Here is a 25,303-nt window from a genome sequence, read left to right on the forward strand (position 1 = left end):
AGACAGGCAGGCAGCGCATACAGCAGACAGGCAGGCAGCGCATACAGCAGACAGGCAGGCAGCGCATACAGCAGACAGGCAGGCAGCGCATACAGCAGACAGGCAGGCAGCGCATACAGCGCATACAGGCAGGCAGCACCCACAGCAGGCAGAACACAAAGCAGGCAGGCAGCACACACAGCAGGCAGCACATACAGCAGGCAGACAGAACACACAGCAGGCAGACAGAACACACAGCAGGCAGACAGAACACACAGCAGGCAGACAGAACACACAGCAGGCAGACAGAACACACAGCAGGCAGACAGAACACACAGCAGGCAGACAGAACACACAGCAGGCAGACAGAACACACAGCAGGCAGACAGAACACACAGCAGGCAGACAGAACACACAGCAGGCAGACAGAACACACAGCAGGCAGGCAGAACACACAGCAGGCAGGCAGAACACACAGCAGGCAGGCAGAACACACAGCAGGCAGGCAGCACATACAGCAGACAGAACACACAGCAGGCAGGCAGCACACACAGCAGGCAGGCAGCACACACAGCAGGCAGGCAGCACACACAGCAGGCAGGCAGCACACACAACACACAGCAGGCAGGCAGCACACACAGCAGGCAGGCAGCACACACAGCAGGCAGGCAGCACACACAGCAGGCAGGCAGCACACACAACACACAGCAGGCAGGCAGCACACACAGCAGGCAGGCAGCACACACAGCAGGCAGGCAGCACACACAACACACAGCAGGCAGGCAGCACACACAGCAGGCAGGCAGCACACACAGCAGGCAGGCAGCACACACAACACACAGCAGGCAGGCAGCACACACAGCAGGCAGGCAGCACACACAGCAGGCAGGCAGCATATACAGCAGGCAGCACATACAGCAAGCAGCACCCACAGCAGGCAGCATATATACAGCGTTCCAGTCAGTGCTCCCGCCCTCTACCCCTCGCTCAGCGGCACACACTAATGACGCGCTGTGGAAAATGACAGCCAATGACAGCGGGAAGCGGTGTGGCGATTCCAAGTCAAGAACGTGGGCGTCTCCCCGTCCAATCACAGTGTGTGAAACTACGTGGGGCGGGGTTATGCAAATCCAATTTGAAAAAGACGGCGGGAAATCTGAGTTTCGCGGGAGGACCTTCGCGCGTAAACCGCATCCCTTCATTCATTGTCAGCTTCCTGGAGCCATTTTTCAGCCGCGGCGGTGGCAAGGAGGTCGGAGCTGGGGCCCGAGCACACACAGCCGTACAATCCGCCTCCATCTGCCTCCCCCTGTGCTCGATAGCCCTCCGACGAGCGCACCTCAGAACCGAGGGGACCTGCTCTAACTACAGCCCCGGCTATTTGTAGGGTGCAGGCCGGGCAGTGCGGATTACTGGGGTCACAAGGAGGAGAGCGGAGAAGGCGGCGGCTCCGTACCATGAGAAAGGGAAGCCACCTCGGGCACGACCAGCTGCTGCTCCCCGACAAATGCTCCAGCTTCTCCGGGGGGTTCGTGGCCGGGGGCGGCGCTGTGGTTGGCGCAGGAGGCGGCGGATACCTGCACGTCCTGTCCTCCCCCGGCCCGGTGCACCATCCCCCGCACGGACTGTGCGCTCCGGAGCAGCAAGCAGCGGCCAGCTTCATCTACTCCACCCCGCATGGACCCGCCGCCAGAGCCGGCCTACTGCAGCCTGCACTGGGGCGCCCTCCGGTAATAGAGCCCCATCCCCCACCCTCCTCCATGAGTGTGTGTAGTGTGTGCTGTGACGAGTGCCAGGTACAGGGGGGGGCGCCATGGACAGACGGGGCATAGGTGGGACGTCCTGCAGCAGGCCGGGGGCAGAGTCACGACCCGGATGGAGGGGGGGGCAGGGGAAAGGTCACCTGTGTATTAGTGGGTTTGCGTCTGTCACTGGGAGGAGGGGGCACAGGATTGTATGCCAGGCTGTGAGTGAGGCTGGGCTCTGCCTGTGCCAGGCTGTGTGAGTGAGGCTGGGCTCTGCCTGTGCCAGGCTGTGTGAGTGAGGCTGGGCTCTGCCTGTGCCAGGCTGTGTGAGTGAGGCTGGGCTCTGCCTGTGCCAGGCTGTGTGAGTGAGGCTGGGCTCTGCCTGTGCCAGGCTGTGTGAGTGAGGCTGGGCTCTGCCTGTGCCAGGCTGTGTGAGTGAGGCTGGGCTCTGCCTGTGCCAGGCTGTGTGAGTGAGGCTGGGCTCTGCCTGTGCCAGGCTGTGTGAGTGAGGCTGGGCTCTGCCTGTGCCAGGCTGTGTGAGTGAGGCTGGGCTCTGCCTGTGCCAGGCTGTGTGAGTGAGGCTGGGCTCTGCCTGTGCCAGGCTGTGTGAGTGAGGCTGGGCTCTGCCTGTGCCAGGCTGTGTGAGTGAGGCTGGGCTCTGCCTGTGCCAGGCTGTGTGAGTGAGGCTGGGCTCTGCCTGTGCCAGGCTGTGTGAGTGAGGCTGGGCTCTGCCTGTGCCAGGCTGTGTGAGTGAGGCTGGGCTCTGCCTGTGCCAGGCTGTGTGAGTGAGGCTGGGCTCTGCCTGTGCCAGGCTGTGTGAGTGAGGCTGGGCTCTGCCTGTGCCAGGCTGTGTGAGTGAGGCTGGGCTCTGCCTGTGCCAGGCTGTGTGAGTGAGGCTGGGCTCTGCCTGTGCCAGGCTGTGTGAGTGAGGCTGGGCTCTGCCTGTGCCAGGCTGTGTGAGTGAGGCTGGGCTCTGCCTGTGCCAGGCTGTGTGAGTGAGGCTGGGCTCTGCCTGTGCCAGGCTGTGTGAGTGAGGCTGGGCTCTGCCTGTGCCAGGCTGTGTGAGTGAGGCTGGGCTCTGCCTGTGCCAGGCTGTGTGAGTGAGGCTGGGCTCTGCCTGTGCCAGGCTGTGTGAGTGAGGCTGGGCTCTGCCTGTGCCAGGCTGTGTGAGTGAGGCTGGGCTCTGCCTGTGCCAGGCTGTGTGAGTGAGGCTGGGCTCTGCCTGTGCCAGGCTGTGTGAGTGAGGCTGGGCTCTGCCTGTGCCAGGCTGTGTGAGTGAGGCTGGGCTCTGCCTGTGCCAGGCTGTGTGAGTGAGGCTGGGCTCTGCCTGTGCCAGGCTGTGTGAGTGAGGCTGGGCTCTGCCTGTGCCAGGCTGTGTGAGTGAGGCTGGGCTCTGCCTGTGCCAGGCTGTGTGAGTGAGGCTGGGCTCTGCCTGTGCCAGGCTGTGTGAGTGAGGCTGGGCTCTGCCTGTGCCAGGCTGTGTGAGTGAGGCTGGGCTCTGCCTGTGCCAGGCTGTGTGAGTGAGGCTGGGCTCTGCCTGTGCCAGGCTGTGTGAGTGAGGCTGGGCTCTGCCTGTGCCAGGCTGTGTGAGTGAGGCTGGGCTCTGCCTGTGCCAGGCTGTGTGAGTGAGGCTGGGCTCTGCCTGTGCCAGGCTGTGTGAGTGAGGCTGGGCTCTGCCTGTGCCAGGCTGTGTGAGTGAGGCTGGGCTCTGCCTGTGCCAGGCTGTGTGAGTGAGGCTGGGCTCTGCCTGTGCCAGGCTGTGTGAGTGAGGCTGGGCTCTGCCTGTGCCAGGCTGTGTGAGTGAGGCTGGGCTCTGCCTGTGCCAGGCTGTGTGAGTGAGGCTGGGCTCTGCCTGTGCCAGGCTGTGTGAGTGAGGCTGGGCTCTGCCTGTGCCAGGCTGTGTGAGTGAGGCTGGGCTCTGCCTGTGCCAGGCTGTGTGAGTGAGGCTGGGCTCTGCCTGTGCCAGGCTGTGTGAGTGAGGCTGGGCTCTGCCTGTGCCAGGCTGTGCGAGTGAGGCCGGGCTCTGCCTGTGCCAGGCTGTGCGAGTGAGGCCGGGCCCTGCCTGTGCCAGGCTGTGCGAGTGAGGCCGGGCCCTGCCTGTGCCAGGCTGTGCGAGTGAGGCCGGGCCCTGCCTGTGCCAGGCTGTGCGAGTGAGGCCGGGCCCTGCCTGTGCCAGGCTGTGCGAGTGAGGCCGGGCCCTGCCTGTGCCAGGCTGTGCGAGTGAGGCCGGGCCCTGCCTGTGCCAGGCTGTGCGAGTGAGGCCGGGCCCTGCCTGTGCCAGGCTGTGCGAGTGAGGCCGGGCCCTGCCTGTGCCAGGCTGTGCGAGTGAGGCCGGGCCCTGCCTGTGCCAGGCTGTGCGAGTGAGGCCGGGCCCTGCCTGTGCCAGGCTGTGCGAGTGAGGCCGGGCCCTGCCTGTGCCAGGCTGTGCGAGTGAGGCCGGGCCCTGCCTGTGCCAGGCTGTGCGAGTGAGGCCGGGCCCTGCCTGTGCCAGGCTGTGCGAGTGAGGCCGGGCCCTGCCTGTGCCAGGCTGTGCGAGTGAGGCCGGGCCCTGCCTGTGCCAGGCTGTGCGAGTGAGGCCGGGCCCTGCCGGGCATCCTCATACAGCATAGTTGTCATGGGTCAGCTGTACTCTGGTTCTGGCACTACTTGAGTGTATTTTCTGCCTGACTGCTGTCTGTGGAGGTAAAGGATGTCACATATACCAATGTTGTTTATGGGGCTGTTCATATGAATTTTTTTTACAGGCAAATGTGAGATAAAATTCAGTTTGCACTATTCTCTTCTGCATTTAGGATGAGACTCATATTCAAGTCTGTGCACAAAAAATATCAGATCCCTACTAATCATCTGTATGACATGGTGTTTACTGATAAATTGCATTTATTAACATAGGAAACCGTATTTGATCTTGTAATGCATGTGGATGACAATACAGATTAAAATTCATACTTCATTTTTGTGTGTGTGAACTTGGCCTTAGAAGCAATAGGTGCATATCTTGAAGATGCAGCTCCCATTCTATCTTGGGCCTGCAGCCTTCTCACATTAGGCACTGCTCTCTATTATGTTCCTGATCTGCTTGATCTTTATTGACCACTAATGTGTAACCTTCAGGGTATGTGTACACATTGCAGATTTGTCTGCGGATTTGCAGCAGTTTTTCCATGCGGTTTACAGTACCATGTAAGCCTATGGAAAACAAAATCCGCAGTGCACATGCTGTGGAAAATACCACACGGAAACGCTGTGTTGTATTTTCTGCAGCATGTCAATTCTGTATGTAGATTCCACAGTGTTTTACACCTGCTCCTCAATAGGAATCCGCAGGTGAAATCCACACGAAAAATGCTGGAAATTCGCAGGTAAAACGCAGTGCATTTCATCTGCAGATTTTTCAAAAACTGAGTTGAAAAATCCACACAGAAATCCGCAGTGTGTGCACATAGCCTTATCCTTCTAAGAAAATAGACATTATGTGAAGCCCTTTAGGCAATGCTGCTCCCTGTTTTAGTCTTGTGTAGGGATCACCAGGTGCTTGCAGGCACAGGTCAGGCTGCGATGGAGACCATGCAGCAATGACTAGGAGTAGGTCACAACCTACCTAGTACTATTCCCTATATGGCCTTGGCTAGATGGGACAACTACCTACAGCCTAGATTTTAAGGGATTTGCACCAGATGCTTTAATGGGTTCTTCCCATCTCTGCATTTCACAGCTGAGGTTAGAATAACTCTGTTCATGCTCTATAGGTGGTGTGGAGTGCCGGCTTATGCTGTTCTGTAACTGCCATATATAATGTTATGGAACCAATGTAGCTCCCATGGTCGCAGACTGGATATGAGGTCATGAAAGAGGCCTAACAAACTTGGCCTCAACTACCTGCCGATCCTTGCTGACTAAGCTCAGAGATGATGCCAAGGTAGACGCTATCAGATCGCTGAGCTCCGTAATTTATTATGTGCAGCAGATGAGATTTTATGGTTACAGCCATGTTGAGAGAGGTGCTGCTGGAGCTTCCGTTGGTGAGTAATGCTGAATTTGTCTTCAAGCACTTCAAATCTTTGATTTGTGAAAATGGAAAACTCTGGTAGTAGTGGTGTTGAAATAAAGGCTTTGGTAGTGGAGGTTAGAGGTTGTCCACTACTTTATCATTGATGACCTGTCCTTAGGATAGGTCATCAATGTCTGACTAACTGGTTGAGGTCTGACACACCCTCACTGATCAGGTGTTCTGTGGCCGCCAGCAGGAAATACTCGATGGCAGAGCTGCTCCATCTTCTGATAGTAGCCGCGTCTGGGTACTGCACATCTGCATCCTGTTCCAATCAGTAGGAGGCGGATGTGCATTACTTTGCTGTGGCCATTATCAGAAGGTGGAGCAACTCTACAATTGAGCTGATGCGGAACAGCTGATTGGTGGGGCCCCGTCTCACTTAGCGAGATCGCTAGCGAGATCGCTGCTGAGTCACAAGTTTTGTGACGCAACAGCGACCTCAGTAGCGATCTCGCTATGTGTGACACGTAGCAGCGACCAGGCCCCTGCAGTGAGATCGCTGGTCGTGTCGGAATGGCCTGGGCCGTTTTTTGATCGTTGAGGTCCCGCTGGGTAGCACACATTGCTGTGTTTGACACCTTAACAACGACCTCGTTGACGACTCAGACACTGAATCGTCATAATAGCTCCCATGTGACATCGTTGTACAGGTCGCTACAGGTCGCTGGTGAGATGTCAAACAGTGAGATCTCAGCAGCGATCGCTGGGAAGATCTCACTGTTTGACATCTCACCAGCGACCACATAGCGACGCAGCAACGATCCCTGACAGGTCGTATCGTTGTCGGGATCGCTTTAGCGTCGCTAAGTGAGACGGGGCCTTTAAAACCCTGACTGATCAGACATTTATGACCTATCCTAAAGATAAAGCAGTGGCAACCTCTTAAATGAGGTGTTCTTACTGCAGCACCCCATCTGTATTGTATGCGTTTATAAGGGTTTATGGAAGTCAGAGTATGCCCTTTGCCCAAGTGCAGTCTCCAGTGCCTGGTGCATTACATGGAAGAGCATTATTTTGACAAGAATATAATGCTGTGTTTTGGCCAATGCAATGAACGTGTGACTGGTTATGGCTTTGCATGATGTTAGCAGTTGATCACCATGGAGCAGGGGATTGAAAATCTAGAAATGACCTCAGATCATTGCAAACCTCCCCATCTTAAATTTAAAGCAAAATGCTTGACTAAGCACATACTCCTAGCCATACTCTTATATCATCTGACATAACTAAAACCATATGCTGTGTACTGTCTGCATCGCTGACTAATCTGGCCAGGAGGCATCTTGATATTATGGCGCCATATAGCAGGTACAATAGTGTTCCTAAGGTCTGTGCACCACAGTGAGCATCCAGATGTTTATGGGAGAGTTAGGAGATATGAGCCCCCTCACTTGTGCGACAATCTGTACCTTTTCCCTATGGTCAACGTATTCCGCATACGTGTGCACCTGCGTACAAGAATGCTGAATACACGGACCATAGAAAGAAGGAAGACGTACAAATTGTCACCTGATTGCATGGCGCATGTGCGGGATTCTGGAGCCACAACTGCACGGTGCAGGCCAGTGTGACGTGCATGGGAGAGGGGTGATAGTATAATGAAGAGCAGAGGAAGAGGTTTGTTCCAGCCCTGGAAGAAATCATTAATATAACAAGTCTTTCTCGACATCTAGACAGCAACTGAGGCATACAGGTAAGACTAGATTAGCATTCCTATTACCTGTGTGCCCATTGTAATAGCTGACAAGTGTCTGAGGGTGACAGATTCCCTTTAATATCCCCCGAGTGAGCATGTTTAAAGAAGCCCTCCTATTTAATCTTCTGAGCTAAAACTGATGTACAGTAAAAAAAAATTATATTGTAGTACTGTGTTGGCCAGAAAAATCAGTGGAAATACGTGTGCCCAAAATGTCAAAAGTATTCTTGTAGTGATACATTTATTGGCTAAGCAGAACCATTATTTTCAAGTTTTCAGATCACAGAAGCTCCTTCTTCAGACAGGTTTGCAAATGAATTACTGAGACAAGCACAACATTTCAGACTGAATGTGTATGAAGTGTAGTTTGTATTTTTCTATCTACTGGCTAACACGGTGTCAAGATACATCTTTCCTGTGTAGTGTCGGTGTTAACACTCACCAATCTCCATCTCTGCTTTCCAGCGCTGCTCCAGATCTCATGAGTCGCATGACTGAAGTTCTGATGGTTCGGGTCCCACTGGGGTTTGTGACCCAGAAGTGGCTTTTACAATATAAGGCTATTAAGTGTCAGACTCTGACCCCATAGACTTGCATTGTAATTGCAACTGTCAGCCGGTAAGTCGTAATAGTCGTCACGTGACCCAGAGGAGGACCGGAGCAGAGCTGGTAACCAGGGATGACTTAAGTCAGTGAGTATATTAACTTGCCTACACTGCATATAGTCATATAGCTTTAGCACATAAACACGTTTAAAAAAACAAACTATAGCTTGAGATAACACTGTATTCATATCTGTACTTTAAAATGTTTCTGTATAATCATCGGAGTTTGAAAAATAGAACTCAGTTTTTAGATCTGTCACATGGCACAGATCAACTGCATCTGACTGACCCCATTGACTGTGTGCCAATGGTTTCTACCATGATGTCCAATTTGTCTTAACTGTTGCAGTTGGTGAAATGTATAGCATTACAGAGCTGTCAAATGGAGGTCCACTTAATGCATAGGCAAACAAAATGTAGTAGATGGGCTGCTTTGTACAACCCTCTGATATCCATATTCTCTAGCATATTGACTGAGGTTGTGTTCATTAGGCCTTTTGGGTTGTGCAGTGCCTCTCATTCCTTCATCAGTATTGCCGCATGGCAAGTAGGACAGTTGCCAATCAACAATTTGATGGTCTAGGTACTGAGAATGTGACCATAAGATGTGTTCACATTAGCGGTTTTACCCCTGTGTACACCTACTGCAGCAGTCTCATCGCCCGATGCAGAATTCTGAGGCACTCCACAACTGCTCTAACCACTTCTGGACTAATCATTGACTTTAATTGTCCTGCAGAGTCGGAGAAGTCAGAACCTGTTTATTTCAGCCTCTGCCTTCCCAATTGCTGTATGCACAGCACTGAAGTGGTGCTATGCATACAGTAGTGTTAAGCGCCAACTGCATCCTTCCCCGGATCTAGCAGTGATGTGATCGCTGGGAGTAGAAAGGATGCAGGAGCTGTTGGTCTCCAGTCAGCTCTGCTGTTCACACAGAGGGCTTCATTTCCACCTAGCTTCCAAGCTTGCAAAAATTTTAGAATAAAAAATATTAATAGATTCCATCATGAGTGTAGACTCAGCTACGCGTTTCGAACATCCATTGCGTTCTTTAACCAAGCTTTGCTAACAAATGCAATGGATGTTTGAAACGCATAGCTGTGTCTACACTCATGATGGAATCTATTAACATTTTTAAGCCAATACATTTTTGGAAGCTGAATCCCCCTTTCTTCATTTCTACAAGTGGTTCCTTGCCTCCTGGAACGCCTAGCTGGGTTGAGCTGGTTAATCCTTTTCTATTGATTACCACCTTATCTGGGGATACAAGACCAGTTAAGGTACCTTCACACTAAACGACTTTGCAACGAGAACGACAACGATCCGTGACGTTGCAGCGTCCTGGATAGCGATATCGTTGTGTTTGACACGCAGCAGCGATCAGGATCCTGCTGTGATATCGCTGGTCGTTGCTGAAAGTCCAGAACTTTATTTGGTCGTCAGATCGGCGTGTATCGTCGTGTTTGACAGCAAAAGCAACGATGCCAGCAATGTTTTACAATGGTAACCAGGGTAAATATTGGGTTACTAAGCGCAGGGCCACGCTTAGTAACCCGATATTTACCCTGGTTACCATTGTAAAAGTAAAAAAAAAAAAAAACACTACATACTCACCCTCTGATGTCTGTCACGTCCCCCGGCGTCCGCGCTGCTGCTCAGAGCTTCCTGCACTGAATGTGTCAGTGCTGGCCGTAAAGCAAAGCACAGCGGTGACGTCACCGCTGTGCTTAGGGCCAGCGCTTACACAGTGCAGGGAAGCTGAAGGCGAGGGACGCGACAGACACGGCAATGTAAGTATGTAGTGTTTTTTTTTTTTTTTACATTTACACTGGTAACCAGGGTAAACATCGGGTTACTAAGCGCGGCCCTGCGCTTAGTAACCCGATTTTTACCCTGGTTACCCGGGGACTTCGGCATCGTTGGTCGCTGGAGAGCTGTCTGTGTGACAGCTCTCCAGCGACCACACAGCGACGCTGCAGCGATCGGCATCGTCGATATCGCTGCAGCGTCGCTTAATGTGACGGTACCTTTACAGGGAAAATCAGATAGTGTTTAAATGTTGAAATGCCCCCTTAAAAAGGCCTTTATGACCTTAGGGTAGCATAATTTGTGAAATAAGCGAAGGCAAAATAAAAAAGTGGGGGGAGAAGGTTTTAACCCCTTAGCGCCATGCGCCGTACTAGTACTGCGCTGCCGGCACTGCATTTGTGCCAGCCGCAGTACTACTACGGCGCATCGATCACCGCGGTCTCGCTCTGAGCGCCGCGGTGATCGGGTGCGGGTGTCAGCTGTATATGACAGCTGACACCCCGCAGCAATGCCCACGATCGGCGCTATCGCCGATCGCGGGCATTTAACCCTTCTGATGCCGCTGTCAGTAGTGACAGCGGCATAGAGGGGGATCGCGCAGGGACTGGGGCTCCCTGCGCTCTCCCACCGGTGCAACGCGATGAGATCGCGCTGCTCCGGTGACCCGGAAGGAGTCCCTGGATCCAAGATGGCCGCGGGACTCCTTCTGGGTCATGAAATGACCTGGCTTGCCGGCGCCTGCTGAGAGTTCCTAATAGCAGGCGCCGGCAAGCCTCTGGAACGTGCCTGTCAGATCGTTGATCTGACAGAGTGCTATGCACACTGTCAGATCAACGATCTGATCTAAAACAGTGATGTCCCACCCTGGGACAATAGTAGAAAGTAAAAATAAAATAAAAAAATCCCCAAATAGAAAAAAAAAACATTTCCCAATAAATCCATTTATTTATGTAAATAAAAAAAAAACCCAATAAAAGTACACATATTTGGTATCACCGCGTCCGTAACGACCCGCTCTATAAAACTATCCCACTAGTTAACCCCTTCAGTGAACACCGCAAAAAAAAGGCAAACGCTTTCATACAGGCGAACAAAAAGTGGAATAACTCGAGATCAAAAAGACGGATATAAATAACCATGGTACCACTGAAAACGTCATCTTGTCCCGCAAAAAAAAAGCCGCCATACAGCATCAGCAGAAAAATAAAAAAGTTATAGCTCTCAGAATAAAGCGATGCAAAAACAATTATTTTTTTATATAAAATAGTTTTTATTGTGTAAAAGCGCCAAAACATAAAAAAATTACATAAATGAGGTATCGCTGTAATCGTACTGACCTGAAGAATAAAGCTGCTTTATCAATTTTACCACACGTGGAATGGTATAAACGCCCCCCCCTAAAAGAATTTCAGGAATTGCTGGTTTTTGTTCATTCCGCCTCCCAAAAATCGGAATAAAAAGCGATCAAAAAATGTCATGTGCCCGAAAATGGTACGAATAAAAACGTCAACTCGTCCCGCAAAAAACAAGATCTCACATGACTCTGTGGGCCAAAATATGGATAAATTATGGCTCTCAAAATGTGGTGATGCAAAAACTATTTTTTGCAATAAAAAGCGTCTTTTAGTGTGTGATGGCAGCCAACCATAAAAATCCGCCAAAAAATGCTATAAAAGTAAATCAAATCCCCCTTCATCACCCCCTTAGTTAGGGAAAAATAATAAAATTTAAAAAAATGTATGTATTTCCATTTTCCCATTAGGTTTAGGGTTAGGGCTGGGGTTAGGGCTGGGGTTAAGGTTGGGGTTAGGATTTCAGTTAGAATTGGGGAGTTTTCACTGTTTAGGCACATCAGGGGCTCTCCAAACGCGACATGGCGTCCGATCTCAATTCCAGCCAATTCTGCTTTGAAAAACTAAAACAGTGCTCCTTCCCTTCTGAGTTCTCCTGTGCGCCCAAACAGTGGTTCCCCCCAACATATGGGGTATCAGCGTTCTCAGGACAAGTTGGACAACAACTTTTGTGGTCCAATTTGTCCTGTTACTCTTGGGAAAATAAAAACGTGGGGGCTAATATATCATTTTCGTGGAAAAAAAAATATTTTTTATTTTCACGGCTCTGCGTGATAAACTGTAGTGAAACACTTGTTGGTTCAAAGTTCTCACAACACATCTAGATAAGTTCCTTGGGGGGTCTAGTTTCCAATATGGGGTCACTTGTGGGGGGTTTCTACTGTTTAGGTACATCAGGGGCTCTGCAAATGCAACATGACGCCTGCAGACAATTCCATCTAAGTCTGCATTTCAAACGGCGCTCCTTCCCTTCCGAGCTCTGCCGTGCGCCCAAACAGTGGTTTCCCCCCATGTATGGGGTATCAGCGTACTCAGGACAAATTGGACAATAACTTTTGTGGTCCAATTTCTCCTGTTACCCTTGGGAAAAAAAAAATTGCGGGCTGAAACATCATTTTGTGGAAAGAAAAAATGATTTTTTTAAATTTTCACAGCGCTACATTCTAAACTTTTGTGAAACAATTGGGGGTTAAAAGTGCTCACCACACATCTAGATAAGTTCCTTAGGGGGGTCTTCTTTTCAAAATGGGGTCCATTGTGGGGGGTTTCCACCGTTTAGGCATGTCAGGGGCTCTCCAAACGCGACATGGGTTCCGATCTCAATTCCAGCCAATTTTGCATTGAAAAGTCAAATGGCGCTCCTTACCTTCCGAGCTCTGCCATGTGCCCAAACAGTGGTTTACCCCAACAAATGGGGTATCGGCGTACTCAGGACAAATTGTATGACTTTTGTGGTCCAGTTTCTCCTGTTACCCTTGGTAAAATAAAACAAATTGGATCTGAATTAAAAATTTTGTGAAAAAAAAGTTAAATGCTCAATTTTTTTTAAACATTCCAAAAATTCCTGTGAAGCACCTGAGAGGTTAATAAACTTTTTGAATGTGGTTTTGAGGACCTTGAGGGGTGCAGTTTTTAGAATGGTGTCACTTTTGGGCATTTTCTGTCATATAGACCCCTCAAAGTCACTTCAAGTGTGAGGTGGGCCGTAAAAAAAATGGTTTTGCAAATTTTGTTGCAAAAATGAGAAATCGCTGGTCAACTTTTAACCCTTATAACTCCCTAACAAAAAAAAAATTGTTTCCAAAATTGTGCTGATGTAAAGCAGACATGTGGGAAATGTTGTTTATTAACTATATTATGTGATATAACTCTCTAATTTAAGGGCATAAAAACTAAAAGTTTGAAAATTGCTAAATTTTCATAATTTTCGACAAATGTTTTATTTTTTCACAATTAAATGCAAGTCATATCGAAGTAGTTTTACCACTATCATAAAGTACAATATGTCACGAGAAAACAATGTCAGAATCACCAGGATCCGTTGAAGCGTTTCAGAGTTATGACCTCATAAAGTGACAGTGGTCAGAATTGTAAAAATTGGCCCTGTCACTTAGGTGAAAACAGGCTTCGGGGTGAAGGGGTTAAAGTCCATATCGTTGTTAGTATCCCTGCCCCAACAAAAATAAAAACTTGTCCGTTACATAAAGTTACAGGTTTAAAATGTGTTTTTGCCACTCGTTTTGTGGTGAAAAACACTTTTCATCTCTTGTCCCACTGTTTTCTGTAAGAAAATAACAAAAATAAATGCTACGGATCGCTATGGAAAGATGCAAAAGGGAAAAAGTAGACAGTCTTGTATAAACTACAGTGGAGAAAGCTGAATGCATGGCGTCTTCTGAATTGCAATTGAAAGAGGACCTCTATCTTCCTGATAGGTGGGTGTCCTAAAAATGGAATCTAATAGATTGTGCCCCCCTGTACTAGGTCAAAGAAGAAGGTAGGGGCGAGGCGATAATCGCGTCAATAAGAATATATGCCACTACGGTGTCTAGTTCTTTGTACAAACTTGGGATAGAGAGTATTAAAGTGACTGTCAGCACAGACTGTGCATAACAAGTATGGGTGTTTGCTGCATCATGGCAGAGCTTAACTGCACCTTCCTTCCTGCTTGTTTTCACTCAATCTCCACCCCCTCTTGGACAGCCTTTATAGAGCCAGAGACCTGCCGAGATTGATGGAAAACAAGCAGGTGGCAAAGTGCACTTAAATGTATGGCCACCCCATGATGCACCGAGCGCCTGTATTTGGTTTGAACAGTCATTCTGTGCTTACACTCGCTTTAAAGGGAACCTGTCACCCCCCAAAATGGAAGTTGAGCTAAGCCCACCGGCATCAGGGGCTTATCTACAGCATTCTGTAATGCAGCGTGAAGACAAGAAGAGGACGTAATTGTAAGAAGATGGGAGGCCCCGGACTGTGACGCCCATCGGATCGGACCGCCTGCCCAGGTGAGTATAATCTAACCTCTTTTTCTCATCTTTCAGGTTACATCGGGGGCTTATCTACAGCATTCCAGAATGCTGTAGATAAGCCCCTGAAGCCGGTGGGCTTAGCTCAACTTCCATTTTGGGGGTGACCGGTTCCCTTTAAGTCACATCATGATTTTGTGATTTTGGATTCAGCACAAAGATGTTAAAATGCATAATACACTTGGTGCAAGTCATGAGAGAGGGCACTTTGCCAAAATGTTGGCACACTTCTGGTTTATTGACTTGTTCGATCACCCCAATGTTGCAGGGTTTAGTGTTTATTGAAGATTTTCCTCAAATGAACGATCACTTATAAAGTGCTCCAGATGGTAGATAAAATAGTCACCTTTGGCTCCTGACATTAGGATTGATAACTTTTGCCTTTTGCTTACTGATAATGTTGGCCTATTAGTGCTTGATTTCTTAAACAGGCAGTGCTGTGTCAGTTAGATTAAATGGCTGAATTCAAAAGTCCGATTTGTTTGCTTTAATATGAAGTTAAGGGTTGGCCTTTCAGTATAAAAAAAAAAAAATTCCCTAAATCTTTTCCAGTAGTTAAAAAGATAAAAAAACAAACAAAAAAACCCTGGGCTTTACATACCCTCCCCAGGTCCAGCAGAGAGTCTCCACTGCTGCTCCCAGTCTGTCTGCAGCACTGCAGACAATCATTTAACTCAGTGTTTTTTGAGCTGCTCCTGCAATCGACTCGGGCAGAGCTGCTGAGCTCCTGTTATTGGCTGCAATGCTGCAGATAACATAGAGCGAAAGTGGGGACTCAGTGCTGAACCAGGGCATCATGCGTAAAGCAGTTTCTGGGGTGTGTTTTTTTTTTTTTTTTTTAAATACACTTACTACTAATGAAACTAATAGTAGAAAATTTAGACATAGACAAACCCTTTAAGGTTTCTGCATATTTCAGTGAGCCAGTCTCCATATTGTAGTGTAATGCAGACAGGCACTCTCTGCGAGCCAACTGTTCATACTTGTCATAACATGAGCATGGAACATGGATCTGGGCCGTGAAAAAATGCTGCTGTAGTTTTCTCCAGTCACCTTCCACGACAGCAGTATCGGAGGATGTCTCCCCGCCCCAATAGGGGACAGGCTGTTACCTTAAAGCCGGGCAGTCGAGGTCGGGGGCTCCGCTCTCCTCATTTGGACTGCTCCCATCTCTGCGTCTACTGCGCGACTTGGGACCTTCACCCGCCCTACCTGTGCCTTTTTCGGGAGGCAAAGCGGTGCGGTGCGCCGGGGTCCTCCTGCAGCTCCCCGGCTCCCTTCTCCACGCTGCTGCTGGTGGTGGCACGCGCGCACCAGAACTTACGTTTTTTTTTTTCCTCGGCGCCATACGCTGCAACTCCTGCGTGCGCCTGCCAGCGTCCCTGCCCTAGGACATCCAGCGGCAGCCATGACGGGTGTCTCTGACCCCCCCACGGACCCTAACGAGGAGGAGGAGCACCAAATTCACTGGGAGCCTTGGTAAATTATTTATTCCTGGCTGGGGAAGCCTCCAGGTAAGACCTTCTGTCTGTGACCCTCTCTGTCTGGACCACTGACCATATGGACGGCGACAAACCCCTACATTCTGCTTCTGCAGAGCCCAGCCTACACCCCCCTACTGTAAGTAGTGGGATGATGTACCTTACTGTCCATTTAAATTTAAGTGACTAAGTCCACCTTTCTGTCTCGTTTTAGGGAGACCAGGTCCCTGCCCCTAGGAAGGATAAGATGCCCAGCCGCAAGTGTGCTGCATGTGCGTCCAAGCTTCCCTCCGCATATAAAAAGAAGCTCTGCCAACCATGCACAGACGAAGTTCTGCATAGTGAAAAGCCCTCACTCATGGACAGCATCAGAACCCTGATCAGACGAGAGGTTCAGTCCTCCATGGCGGCGTTTTCTCAAACCCCAACACCACAGCCTCCCCCTCCTAAGAAAAGGAAGATAGCCCCGGTAGTTTCTGACTCAGGCGAGATACATACCTCAGGTTCAGAGGATATTTGGGAGAATGAGAGTTCTTCTGCTCCCAAACCTGACAATAAAGAATATCTCTTCTCAGAGGATATGGAAGAGTTAGTGTCCATGGTTAGGGGCACCATGGGGGTAGAAGAGGAGGTAGAGGGCCATTCCGTACAGGATGACATGTTTGGGTGTTTGAAACCTAAGTCTGTGAAGGGATTCCCCATACACGAAAATATCGAAAACCTTATCCTCCATGAGTGGGGCCTACCGGAAAAGGGGTTAAACGTCCCATCGGAGTTTAAGAATCGTTTCCCCCTTGAGGGAGACTTCTCTATTGGAAATGCCCAAAGTGGATGTTCAAGTGTCAAGGGTAACCAAAAAAACGGCTCTACCCTTCGAAGATTCCTCTCAGCTGAAAGATCTCATGGATCGGAAAACAGAGCTTATTGAGGAAATCTTGGGACACTTCAACTAATTTACTGAGATCTAACGTGGCCTCAACATTTGTAGCCAGATCCTTGTTTCTCTGGCTACGTACCTTGGAAAATCACCTTGTACAAGGTACGTCTAGAGAAGAGATTCTTAATTCTCTTCCTCTGCTTCAGAAGGCGACTGGATTCCTCGCGGACTCCTCCGCAGAATCAGTACGAGTAGCCGCTAGATCAGCTGTCCTCACTAATTCGGCTAGAAGGGCCTTGTGGCTTAAATCCTGGGGAGGCGATAATACCTCAAAGTCCAAGCTGTGTGGTATTCCCTTCCAGGGTCATTATGTATTTGGGCCGGTCCTTGATGAAATCTTGGACAAAGGCTCAGATAAGAAGAAAGTCCTTCCGGAACAAAAGAACCATAGAAAGCGTTTTTTTCGTGCCCCCCGTGACCAAGCTCCCCAACAAAATTACAGGGGCAAGGGTAAATCGGGACGGTGGAGCTACCCCAAGAGAGGGAAAACCAGAAATATCCTGGTCCCCCAACCTCAGCAGACCTCTAAGAAGCAATGACTGCTCTCCGGTCGGAGGTCGACTCTCGGGGTTCCTCTCCCAATGGCAGACTATCACCACGGATCAGTGGGTCCTGCGTACCATACAGGAGGGCCTAAGACTGGAATTTGAGAGTCCTCCTCCTCACCGTTTAAACATTACTTCTCTACAGTCTCCAGGACTTTGGGAATCTCTGATGCCGGGTATTCTAAGCCTGCTTCAAGCAGAGGTGATTTCCCACGTACCACATTGGGAAATAGGAGAGGGTCACTATTCCCTCCTTTTTCTGGTGAAGAAACCCTCTGGGAAACAGTTTCATCATAAACCTGAAACCTCTAAATCAGGTAATAAAGTACCGAAGATTCAAAATGGAATCGATCAGATCAGCAATCCCGCTGATTGGTCAGGACTGGGTAATGGCGACGTTGGACCTGAGGGACGCATACTACCATGTGCCAATGTTCCTCAGGTTCGCAATTTCCCAAAACAAGCAGGTCAGCCATTACCAATTCAGTGTCCTTCCTTTCGGAGTCTCTTCTGCTCCACGAGTTTTCACCAAGATCATGTCAGAAGCGGTAATCTTTATACGACAACAGGGGGGTCTGTGTCATTCCATACTTGGACGACTTTCTCATCATCGCCCCATCCGCTTCGTGCCTCAATCAGGACGTGACGAAGGTACTTGATATCCTAAGGTCACTCGGGTGGATCCCGAATTTGGCAAAATCAGTTCTCCGACCATCTCCACGGAAGAAATTCCTAGGAGTTCTTCTGGACTCGGAGAAGAGGATGTCCTTTCTACCCAAGGACCGTCAGATCGATCTTGTCCACAGGATCTCCAGGTTCAGAAGCCAAAAAACCCCGACTCTAAGAGACTCTGTCAATCCTGGGTTCATTAACATCATGCATCCAGGCAGTCTCCTGGGCCCAAGCCCATACAAGAATTCTTCAATCTCACATCCTGACGTATTCAAGAGGACGCCAGATGGCTTTAACCAGGAAGATTCCCCTTCCCTCTCGTGTGAGATCCTCCCTCTCATGGTGGCTGAACTCCCAAAACTTACATCGGGGAGTCAGCTGGGATCAGACTCCTCAGAGTACTCACAACAGACGCAAGCCAGAGAGGTTGGGGCGCAGTGATCGAAGGCTCCCGCTTTCAGGGGTTGTGGCCCCCAGATGTAAGACACAGCTCCTCAAATCTGAGGGAATTGAAAGCAGTGGAGGAGGCGCTAAGAGCAGCATCTGTCCTCATTCAAGGGTACCATGTACGAGTGATGTCCGACAATATCACCACTGTGGCTTATCTCCGGCACCAAGGGGGCACAGGACACTTGAACCTAAAGTTAACTGCTGGAAGGATTTTTTTCCTGGGCAGAGAATCACCTTCTGTCCATTTCCGCAGTACATATAAAGGGATTGGACAATTCCCAGGCGGATTACCTCAGGAGGGACTTCCATCCAGGAGAGTGGTCTCTAAACCAGGATGTATTCCTATCCTTAGTCCGGAGGTGGGGAATTCCCGATGTGGACCTGTTCGCCAACAATTGGAATACAAAATCAAACACCTTCTTCTCCCTGACCTCCTCAAACGAGGCGCAGGGAGTGGACGCTTTCTCCCACCCCTGGGAGTTTGCCCTGGCATATGCCTTCCCGCCAATCCCATTGCTACCCAGAACATTACAGAAGATCTGGATAGATCAAGTTACAACGATTCTGGTAGCCCCATTGTGGCCAGGGAGAAGCTGGTTCAGCGCACTAACAGGCATGTGTCTAGAAGGCCCGATTCTGCTTCCCCAAAGACACGACCTTCTTCAACAGGGTCCCCTGATTCATCCGGACCTATACAAGCTAAAGCTGGCAGCCTGTTTACTGAAGCCGAGATCCTGAAAGCCAGAGTTCTTTCACAGGAAGTAATTGAAACCCTACAAAAGAGTAGGAAGCCAATCGCTAACGCCATTTATGGCAAAATTTGGAAAAAATTCTCATCATGGTGTTTCCCGAACAGACCGGATCCATTCAACCCAAATATTGCACAGATCCTTCAATTCCTCCAGAAGGGCTTGGAACTGGGGCTTTCACCTATTACCCTAAAGGTTCAGGTGTCAGCTCTTGGGTCTTTCTTTGACCAGGATCTAGCAAACCACCGATGGATCAAACGATTCATAACATCGGCAACCAGAATCCGTCCGAGACTTCACGTCCACACCCCTCCTTGGGACTTAAACCTTGTTTTAAAAGGTCTGACCGGTGACCCCTTTGAACCCCTTTCAACCTCCAGCTTAAAAATCCTGACCCTTAAAACCGCGTTCCTGGTAGCTATCACTACTGCCAGGCGTATAGGGGAACTACAGGCCTTATCAGTCCAGGAGCCATTTCTGACCATAACCATGGATAGTATAATCCTCAAATTAGACCCTTCATTTATGCCTAAGGTAGTTTCAGACTTCCACAGAAATCAAGACATCATTTTACCCTCATTCTGTCCAAATCCATCTAATCCAAAAGAGGCCTTTCACACCCTGGACATCCGCAGAGTGGTCCTGTTCTACCTCCAACCGACAAAGTTGGAGGTTGGACCAAAACCTGTTCGTTCAGTGGTCAGGACGAAGTAAGGGCAAGAAAGCAGCCAAAAGCACGACCGCTAATTGGATTAAACAGGCCATTAGTCTTGCATACTCATCCCAGAAGCTTGCACCTCCAACTTCACTAAAAGCCCACTCCACCCGTTCAGTCTCGACTACCTGGGCAGAGAGGGGAAACGCATCATCGGAGCAGATATGCAGAGCCGCCACCTGGTTGTCAATCCATACATTCACCTGACACTACAGGCTCAACTTCAATAGGGACCTATCGTTTGGCAGACGCGTTCTCCAAGCAGTTGTCCCTCCCTAAAAGAAATTAGCGGTTGGTATCACTCCGATACTGCTATTGTGGAAGTTGACTGGAGAAAATAGAATTAGTCTTACCGGTAATTCGGTTTCTAGAAACCTTCCACGACAGCACTAATTTCCCTCCCTATCTGATGTATTTATTAGATGATTCCTGCACTTAAGTGGTAACTATACATGCTACTGTGTCCAGAAAAAACACTGGTGGTTGCAGGAAGGGGAGGGGTATTTAACCTTTGTTTCCTGTCCCCTATTAGGGCGGGGAAACATCCTCCCATACTGCTGTCATGGAAGGTTCCTAGAAACCGAATTGCCGGTAAGACGAATTCTATTTTTTTTTCTTTTTTTTTTTCTTTCAGTTTTGGCAATCTGCATAAAAGTGAAGCAATTTACTAAATGAACAGATGTCTACAGCTTGCAGTAAAGGGATTGTCCACTGTGCATGATAAAGATGTGCATAAGTAGGTCATAGCCTTGTTGTGTACAACATTTAGTTTTCAAGTGTTACTAGGTCCTTGATATGATTACCCCATAATCGTTAATCACTACTTAAATCAGTATTAAAGGGAGAATTCATAATATTTAGGACATCTCCAACACCTTCAATAGTTGGCTATTCCTCCTTACCTACCCATACGCCGGCATGGTTAGTTTGACGAAACATTTGCGTTCTCAATGTGGAGAAGGGGATAACCCTGCTGTTAGAAGCCTCTGGTTGGTCTCCCATCAAGAACCTGATCAATAATTTCTCACGTGGAATCTGTACTTGTGTGGTTCCTATCCCTACATGGGATACATCCCTATTCCCTACAGGGGCAGCACGGTGGCTCAGTGGTTAGCACTGCAGCCTTGCAGAGCTGGAGTCCTAGGTTCAAATCCCACGAAGGACAACATCTGCAAGGAGTTTGTATGTTCTCACCATGTTTGCATGGGTTTCCTCCGGGCACTCCGGTTTCCTCCCACATTCCAAAGACACACTGATAGTGAATTTAGATTGTGAGCCCCATTGGGGACAGCAATGATAATGTGTGCAAACTGTAAAGCGCTGCAGAATATGTTGACGTTATAGAAATAAATGTTTTTTTTGTTATACATAATGCCAATGGCTATGCTACTATATTGAATGACTAAAAAATAAAATCTGTTCTGCTTGCTGTAGATGGTGGCTCCCACTAAGATGTAAGGCTAATGTTTCTGAACAGGGGTTCCCAAGAAGACAGAACATCTAGTCCTTGTGATGCAGCGATCTGCTATGCATTGCCTAGCTTCTCAAGTTTCTTTCTCTATTTATATTGCCTCTCTGCGTGTAGTCTTCTAGTTTATGCATCCATGTGTTCTGGATTGCATTGGGGCTGCCACTGCTTACATAGTACAGCTGTTATAGTTTGTTACCTGCTCTATTAGGATAAGTTGGTTTATAGATATCTTGTCACTTTATGCTTAATAGCTGTTTTATCATGTGTTTTAGGCTAAGCGACGATTAGAACTTGGAGATGGAAGTCAACAGTATCTTTCTGAAGGATTAAAAACACCAAAAGGCAAAGGAAGAGCCACTGTATTCTGTCCCGACAGCCCAAAAAGTGGGTTTTAATTAAACTTGTGTTCCTAGTCTAATTAGGCAAGAATGTTTATGTACAACTACTGGCTTTTGTTACTGTTTAAAGGGAACCTGTCACCCCGTTTTTTCGGTATGAGATAAAAATACTGTTAAATAGGGCCTGAACTGTGCATTACAATAGTGTATTTTGTGGACCCCGATTCCCCACCTATGCTGCTGAAATACGTTACCAAAGTAGTCGTTTTCGCCTGTCAATCAGGCTGGTCAGGTCGGATGGGCGTGGTGTCTTCCCCCAGATCTTGCGTAGTTTTCCGTTGGTGGCGTAGTGGTGTGCGCATGCCCAAGGTCCGGAATCCTCTGCCAGGGTATTTAAAAGAGCGCGCTGTTCCTTATTTCATTGGTGATCGGTGGGCGCGGCCATCTTCCTTTGGCCGCGCGTGCGCAGAAGCGGCGCTCTGCTGGCCGCGGCTTCAGGAAAATGGCCGCCGCGATATCCATCTGCGCACACGCGGCATCCCGCGGCCATTTTCCTGAAGCCGCGGCCAGCAGAGCGCCGCTTCTGCGCACGCGCGGCCAAAGGAAGATGGCCGCGCCCACCGATCACCAATGAAATAACGAACAGCGCGCTCTTTTAAATACCCTGGCAGAGGATTCCGGACCTTGGGCATGCGCACACCACTACGCCAGCAACGGAAAACTATGCAAAATCTGGGGGAAGACACCACGCCCTTTTGACCTGACCAGCCTGATTGACAGGCGAAAACGACTACTTTGGTAACGTATTTCGGCAGCATAGGTGGGGAATCGGGGTCCACAAACTACACTATTGTAATGCTCAGCTCAGGCCCTATTTAACAGTATTTTTATCTCATACCGAAAAAACGGGGTGACAGGTTCCCTTTAAAGGGAACTGGTCACCTCCAGAAACTTTTTTTTTTTTTTTCCTGCTAATGGCCATTTGGATATTTATACCATCCTTCGAGGGGCCATACAAAATTATCAACTTGAAAAGTACTCTGCTACATTTGATCAAACATTTAATTGACTCGCCCCTAATGTGTTGACTGGAACGGCTTTTCTTTGGTGTAGCTGTGATGTTCAGTGATATGGATGTTACTCATAACTGTTTTTTCCAGAGTCACACAGGCGACTCTTTGCGATAAGTTTTGTAAGGAACACGCAGGAGTAAGTTGTATAGAACACAGATGTATATTGCACTGCAGGTCTCACAATGGGAAATTCAACGCTGCTCATGTAACATAGAACTCAAGCAATGGGAGATCTGCAATACACAAAACATGAGATACACAGACTGCCGTACATACAGCTGCTTCTCACAAAATTAGAATATCAAAGTTATTTTCAGTTCTTCAATGCAAAAAGTGAAACTCGTATATTTGTCATTACAGAGTGATCTATTTCAAGTGTTCATTTTTGTTAGGGTATGTTACCACGGTCAGTAAACTCTGCAGGTTGGATGCTACAGACATCGCAGCATCCAGAAGTTACAACATAGTGGATGGGATTTCTTGAAAACCTATGCCGACTATGCGTGCCAAGGCACCTGTGGATCACTCGCAGATAGGCATGCGGTGCGTCTTTCCAGACTGCAGTATGTGAATTTATCTTACGGAGATTCAAGCTTCCATAAGATAAATGTCACCCGTACAATGTATTGGACGCAGTGGTTCCACACAGTTCAATAAACATATGCGGAATCACCTGCGTTCAAAAGCCGGCAGCACTTTAGGCGCAGCGGACATGTGCTGTGTCAAAAGCGCTGCCGATTACTGACTGGGAATGTATCCTTAATGTTGATTATGGCTTACAGGCAATGAAAACCCAAAAGTCATTATCTCAGTAAATTAGAATAATTAACAAAAAACACCTGCAAAGGCTTCATAAGCATTTAAAAAGGCTCCTTAGTCTGTTTCAGTAGGTTCCACAATCATGGGGAAGACTACTGACTTGACAGATGTCCAGAAGGCAGTCATTGACAAACTCCCCAAGGAGGGTAAACCACAAAAGGTCATTGCTAAAGAAGCTGGCTGTTCAGAGTGCTGTATAAAAGCATATTAATGGAAAGTTGAGTGGAAGAAAAGAGTGTGGTAGAAAAAAGTGCACAAGCAGCTGGGATAACAGCCTTGAAAGGATTAAGAAAAGGCCATTCAAAAATTTGGGGGAGATGCACAAGGAGTGGACTGCTGCTGGAGTCATTGCTTCAAGAGCCACCACACACAGACATAATTAGGACATTGGCTACAAGTGTCGCATTTCTTGTGTCAAGCCACTCATGACCAATGGACAACTCCAGAAGCCTCTTACCTGGGCCAAGGAGAAAAAGAACTGGACTGTTGCTCAGTGGTCCAAGGTGTTGTTTTAAGATGAAAGTAAATTTTGCATTTCATTTGGAAATCGAGGTCCCAGATTCTGGAGGAAGAGTGGAGAGACACACAATCCAAGCTGTTCTAGTGTGAAGTTTCCACAATCAGTGATGGTTTGGGGAGCCATGTCATCTGCTGGTGTAGGTTCACTGTGTTTTAAACAAGACCAAAGTCAGCCCAGCCGTCTACCAGGAAATTTTAGAGCACTTCATGCTTCCCTCTGCTGGCAAGCTTTTTGGAGATGGAAATTTAATTCTCCAGCAGGACTTGGCACCTGTACATACTGCCAAAACTACCAATACCTGGTTTAAAAACAGCAGAATCACTGTGCTTGATTGGCCAGCAAACTCGCCTGACCATCTATAGGTATAGAATCTATAGGGTATAGTCCAGAGGAAGATGAGACACCAGACCCAACAATGCAGACGAGCTGAAGGCTTCTATCAAAGCAACCTGGGCTTCCATAACACCTCAGCAGTGCCACAGGCAGATCGCCTCCATGCCACGCCGCATTGATGCAGTAATTGATGCAAAAGGAGCCCCGACTTAGTATTGAGTGTATTTACTGAACATACATTTCAATAGGCCAACATTTCAGATTTTAAAAAAATTTTTAAGCTGGTGTTATAAAGTATTCGAATTTACTGAGATAATGACTTGGGTTTTCATTGGCTGTAAGCCATAATCATAATTAACAGAAATAAACACTTGAAATAGATCACTCTGATCACTTTTCAGTATTAAAGAACTGAAATTAACGTTTTGATATTCTAATTTTGTGAAAAGCACCTGTAATTCACATAGGACAGACTGCTGTAGATGCACATCTCACAGGAGACATGGGGCTGCGGTGGCGACATCACAGGAGATGCCGCTGCTGTCTTCTACTATGGAATGGGAGTACATCGTACGCGAACTCCACCCATAAAGTACATCCTGCCACTGGCCAGCATTAGGACACAATATTTCATTACATGCACCATAGCATTTAGTGCACGCTGTGTACATGCTCGCAGAGGAAGAAGAAATAAAGGGCTGAAAGCCATCGAAATGCAGCTGCTGTCCCAAGCACCGCGGTCTCTGGGGGTCGGACAAAAAAAAAAAATCATGGCGGGCTATAAATGGCACATAGGCCTTGGGTTTCCCACCCCTGATGTAGAGGTACTGCTGGAGAGGAGTGATTAAACCATGCCTGGTTGCCTTACTGGGAGCAACCAGGGATAAAATGGTTATTCTCCCTTCAGCCGCTTGCTTCAAGTCAGTGAGGC

At 48.6% G+C, this 25,303-nt stretch overlaps 1 protein-coding gene across 1 annotated transcript in view; it reads left to right on the forward strand.

Annotated features, from left to right (window-relative positions):
• The first annotated feature begins 1,146 nt into the window (after window positions 1-1,146).
• Window positions 1,147-25,303, forward strand: part of E2F3 (E2F transcription factor 3) — a 49,734-nt gene continuing 25,577 nt past the window's right edge. Inside the window, exons 1-2 of the mRNA XM_077269959.1 lie at window positions 1,147-1,709; window positions 21,562-21,673. Of these exons, the coding sequence (XP_077126074.1) occupies window positions 1,437-1,709; window positions 21,562-21,673 (385 nt within the window). The 5' untranslated portion in view covers window positions 1,147-1,436. The remainder of the gene's footprint in view (window positions 1,710-21,561; window positions 21,674-25,303) is intronic.

This window comes from Ranitomeya variabilis, chromosome 6, assembly GCF_051348905.1.
Source record: "Ranitomeya variabilis isolate aRanVar5 chromosome 6, aRanVar5.hap1, whole genome shotgun sequence".
Lineage (NCBI taxonomy): Eukaryota > Metazoa > Chordata > Amphibia > Anura > Dendrobatidae > Ranitomeya > Ranitomeya variabilis.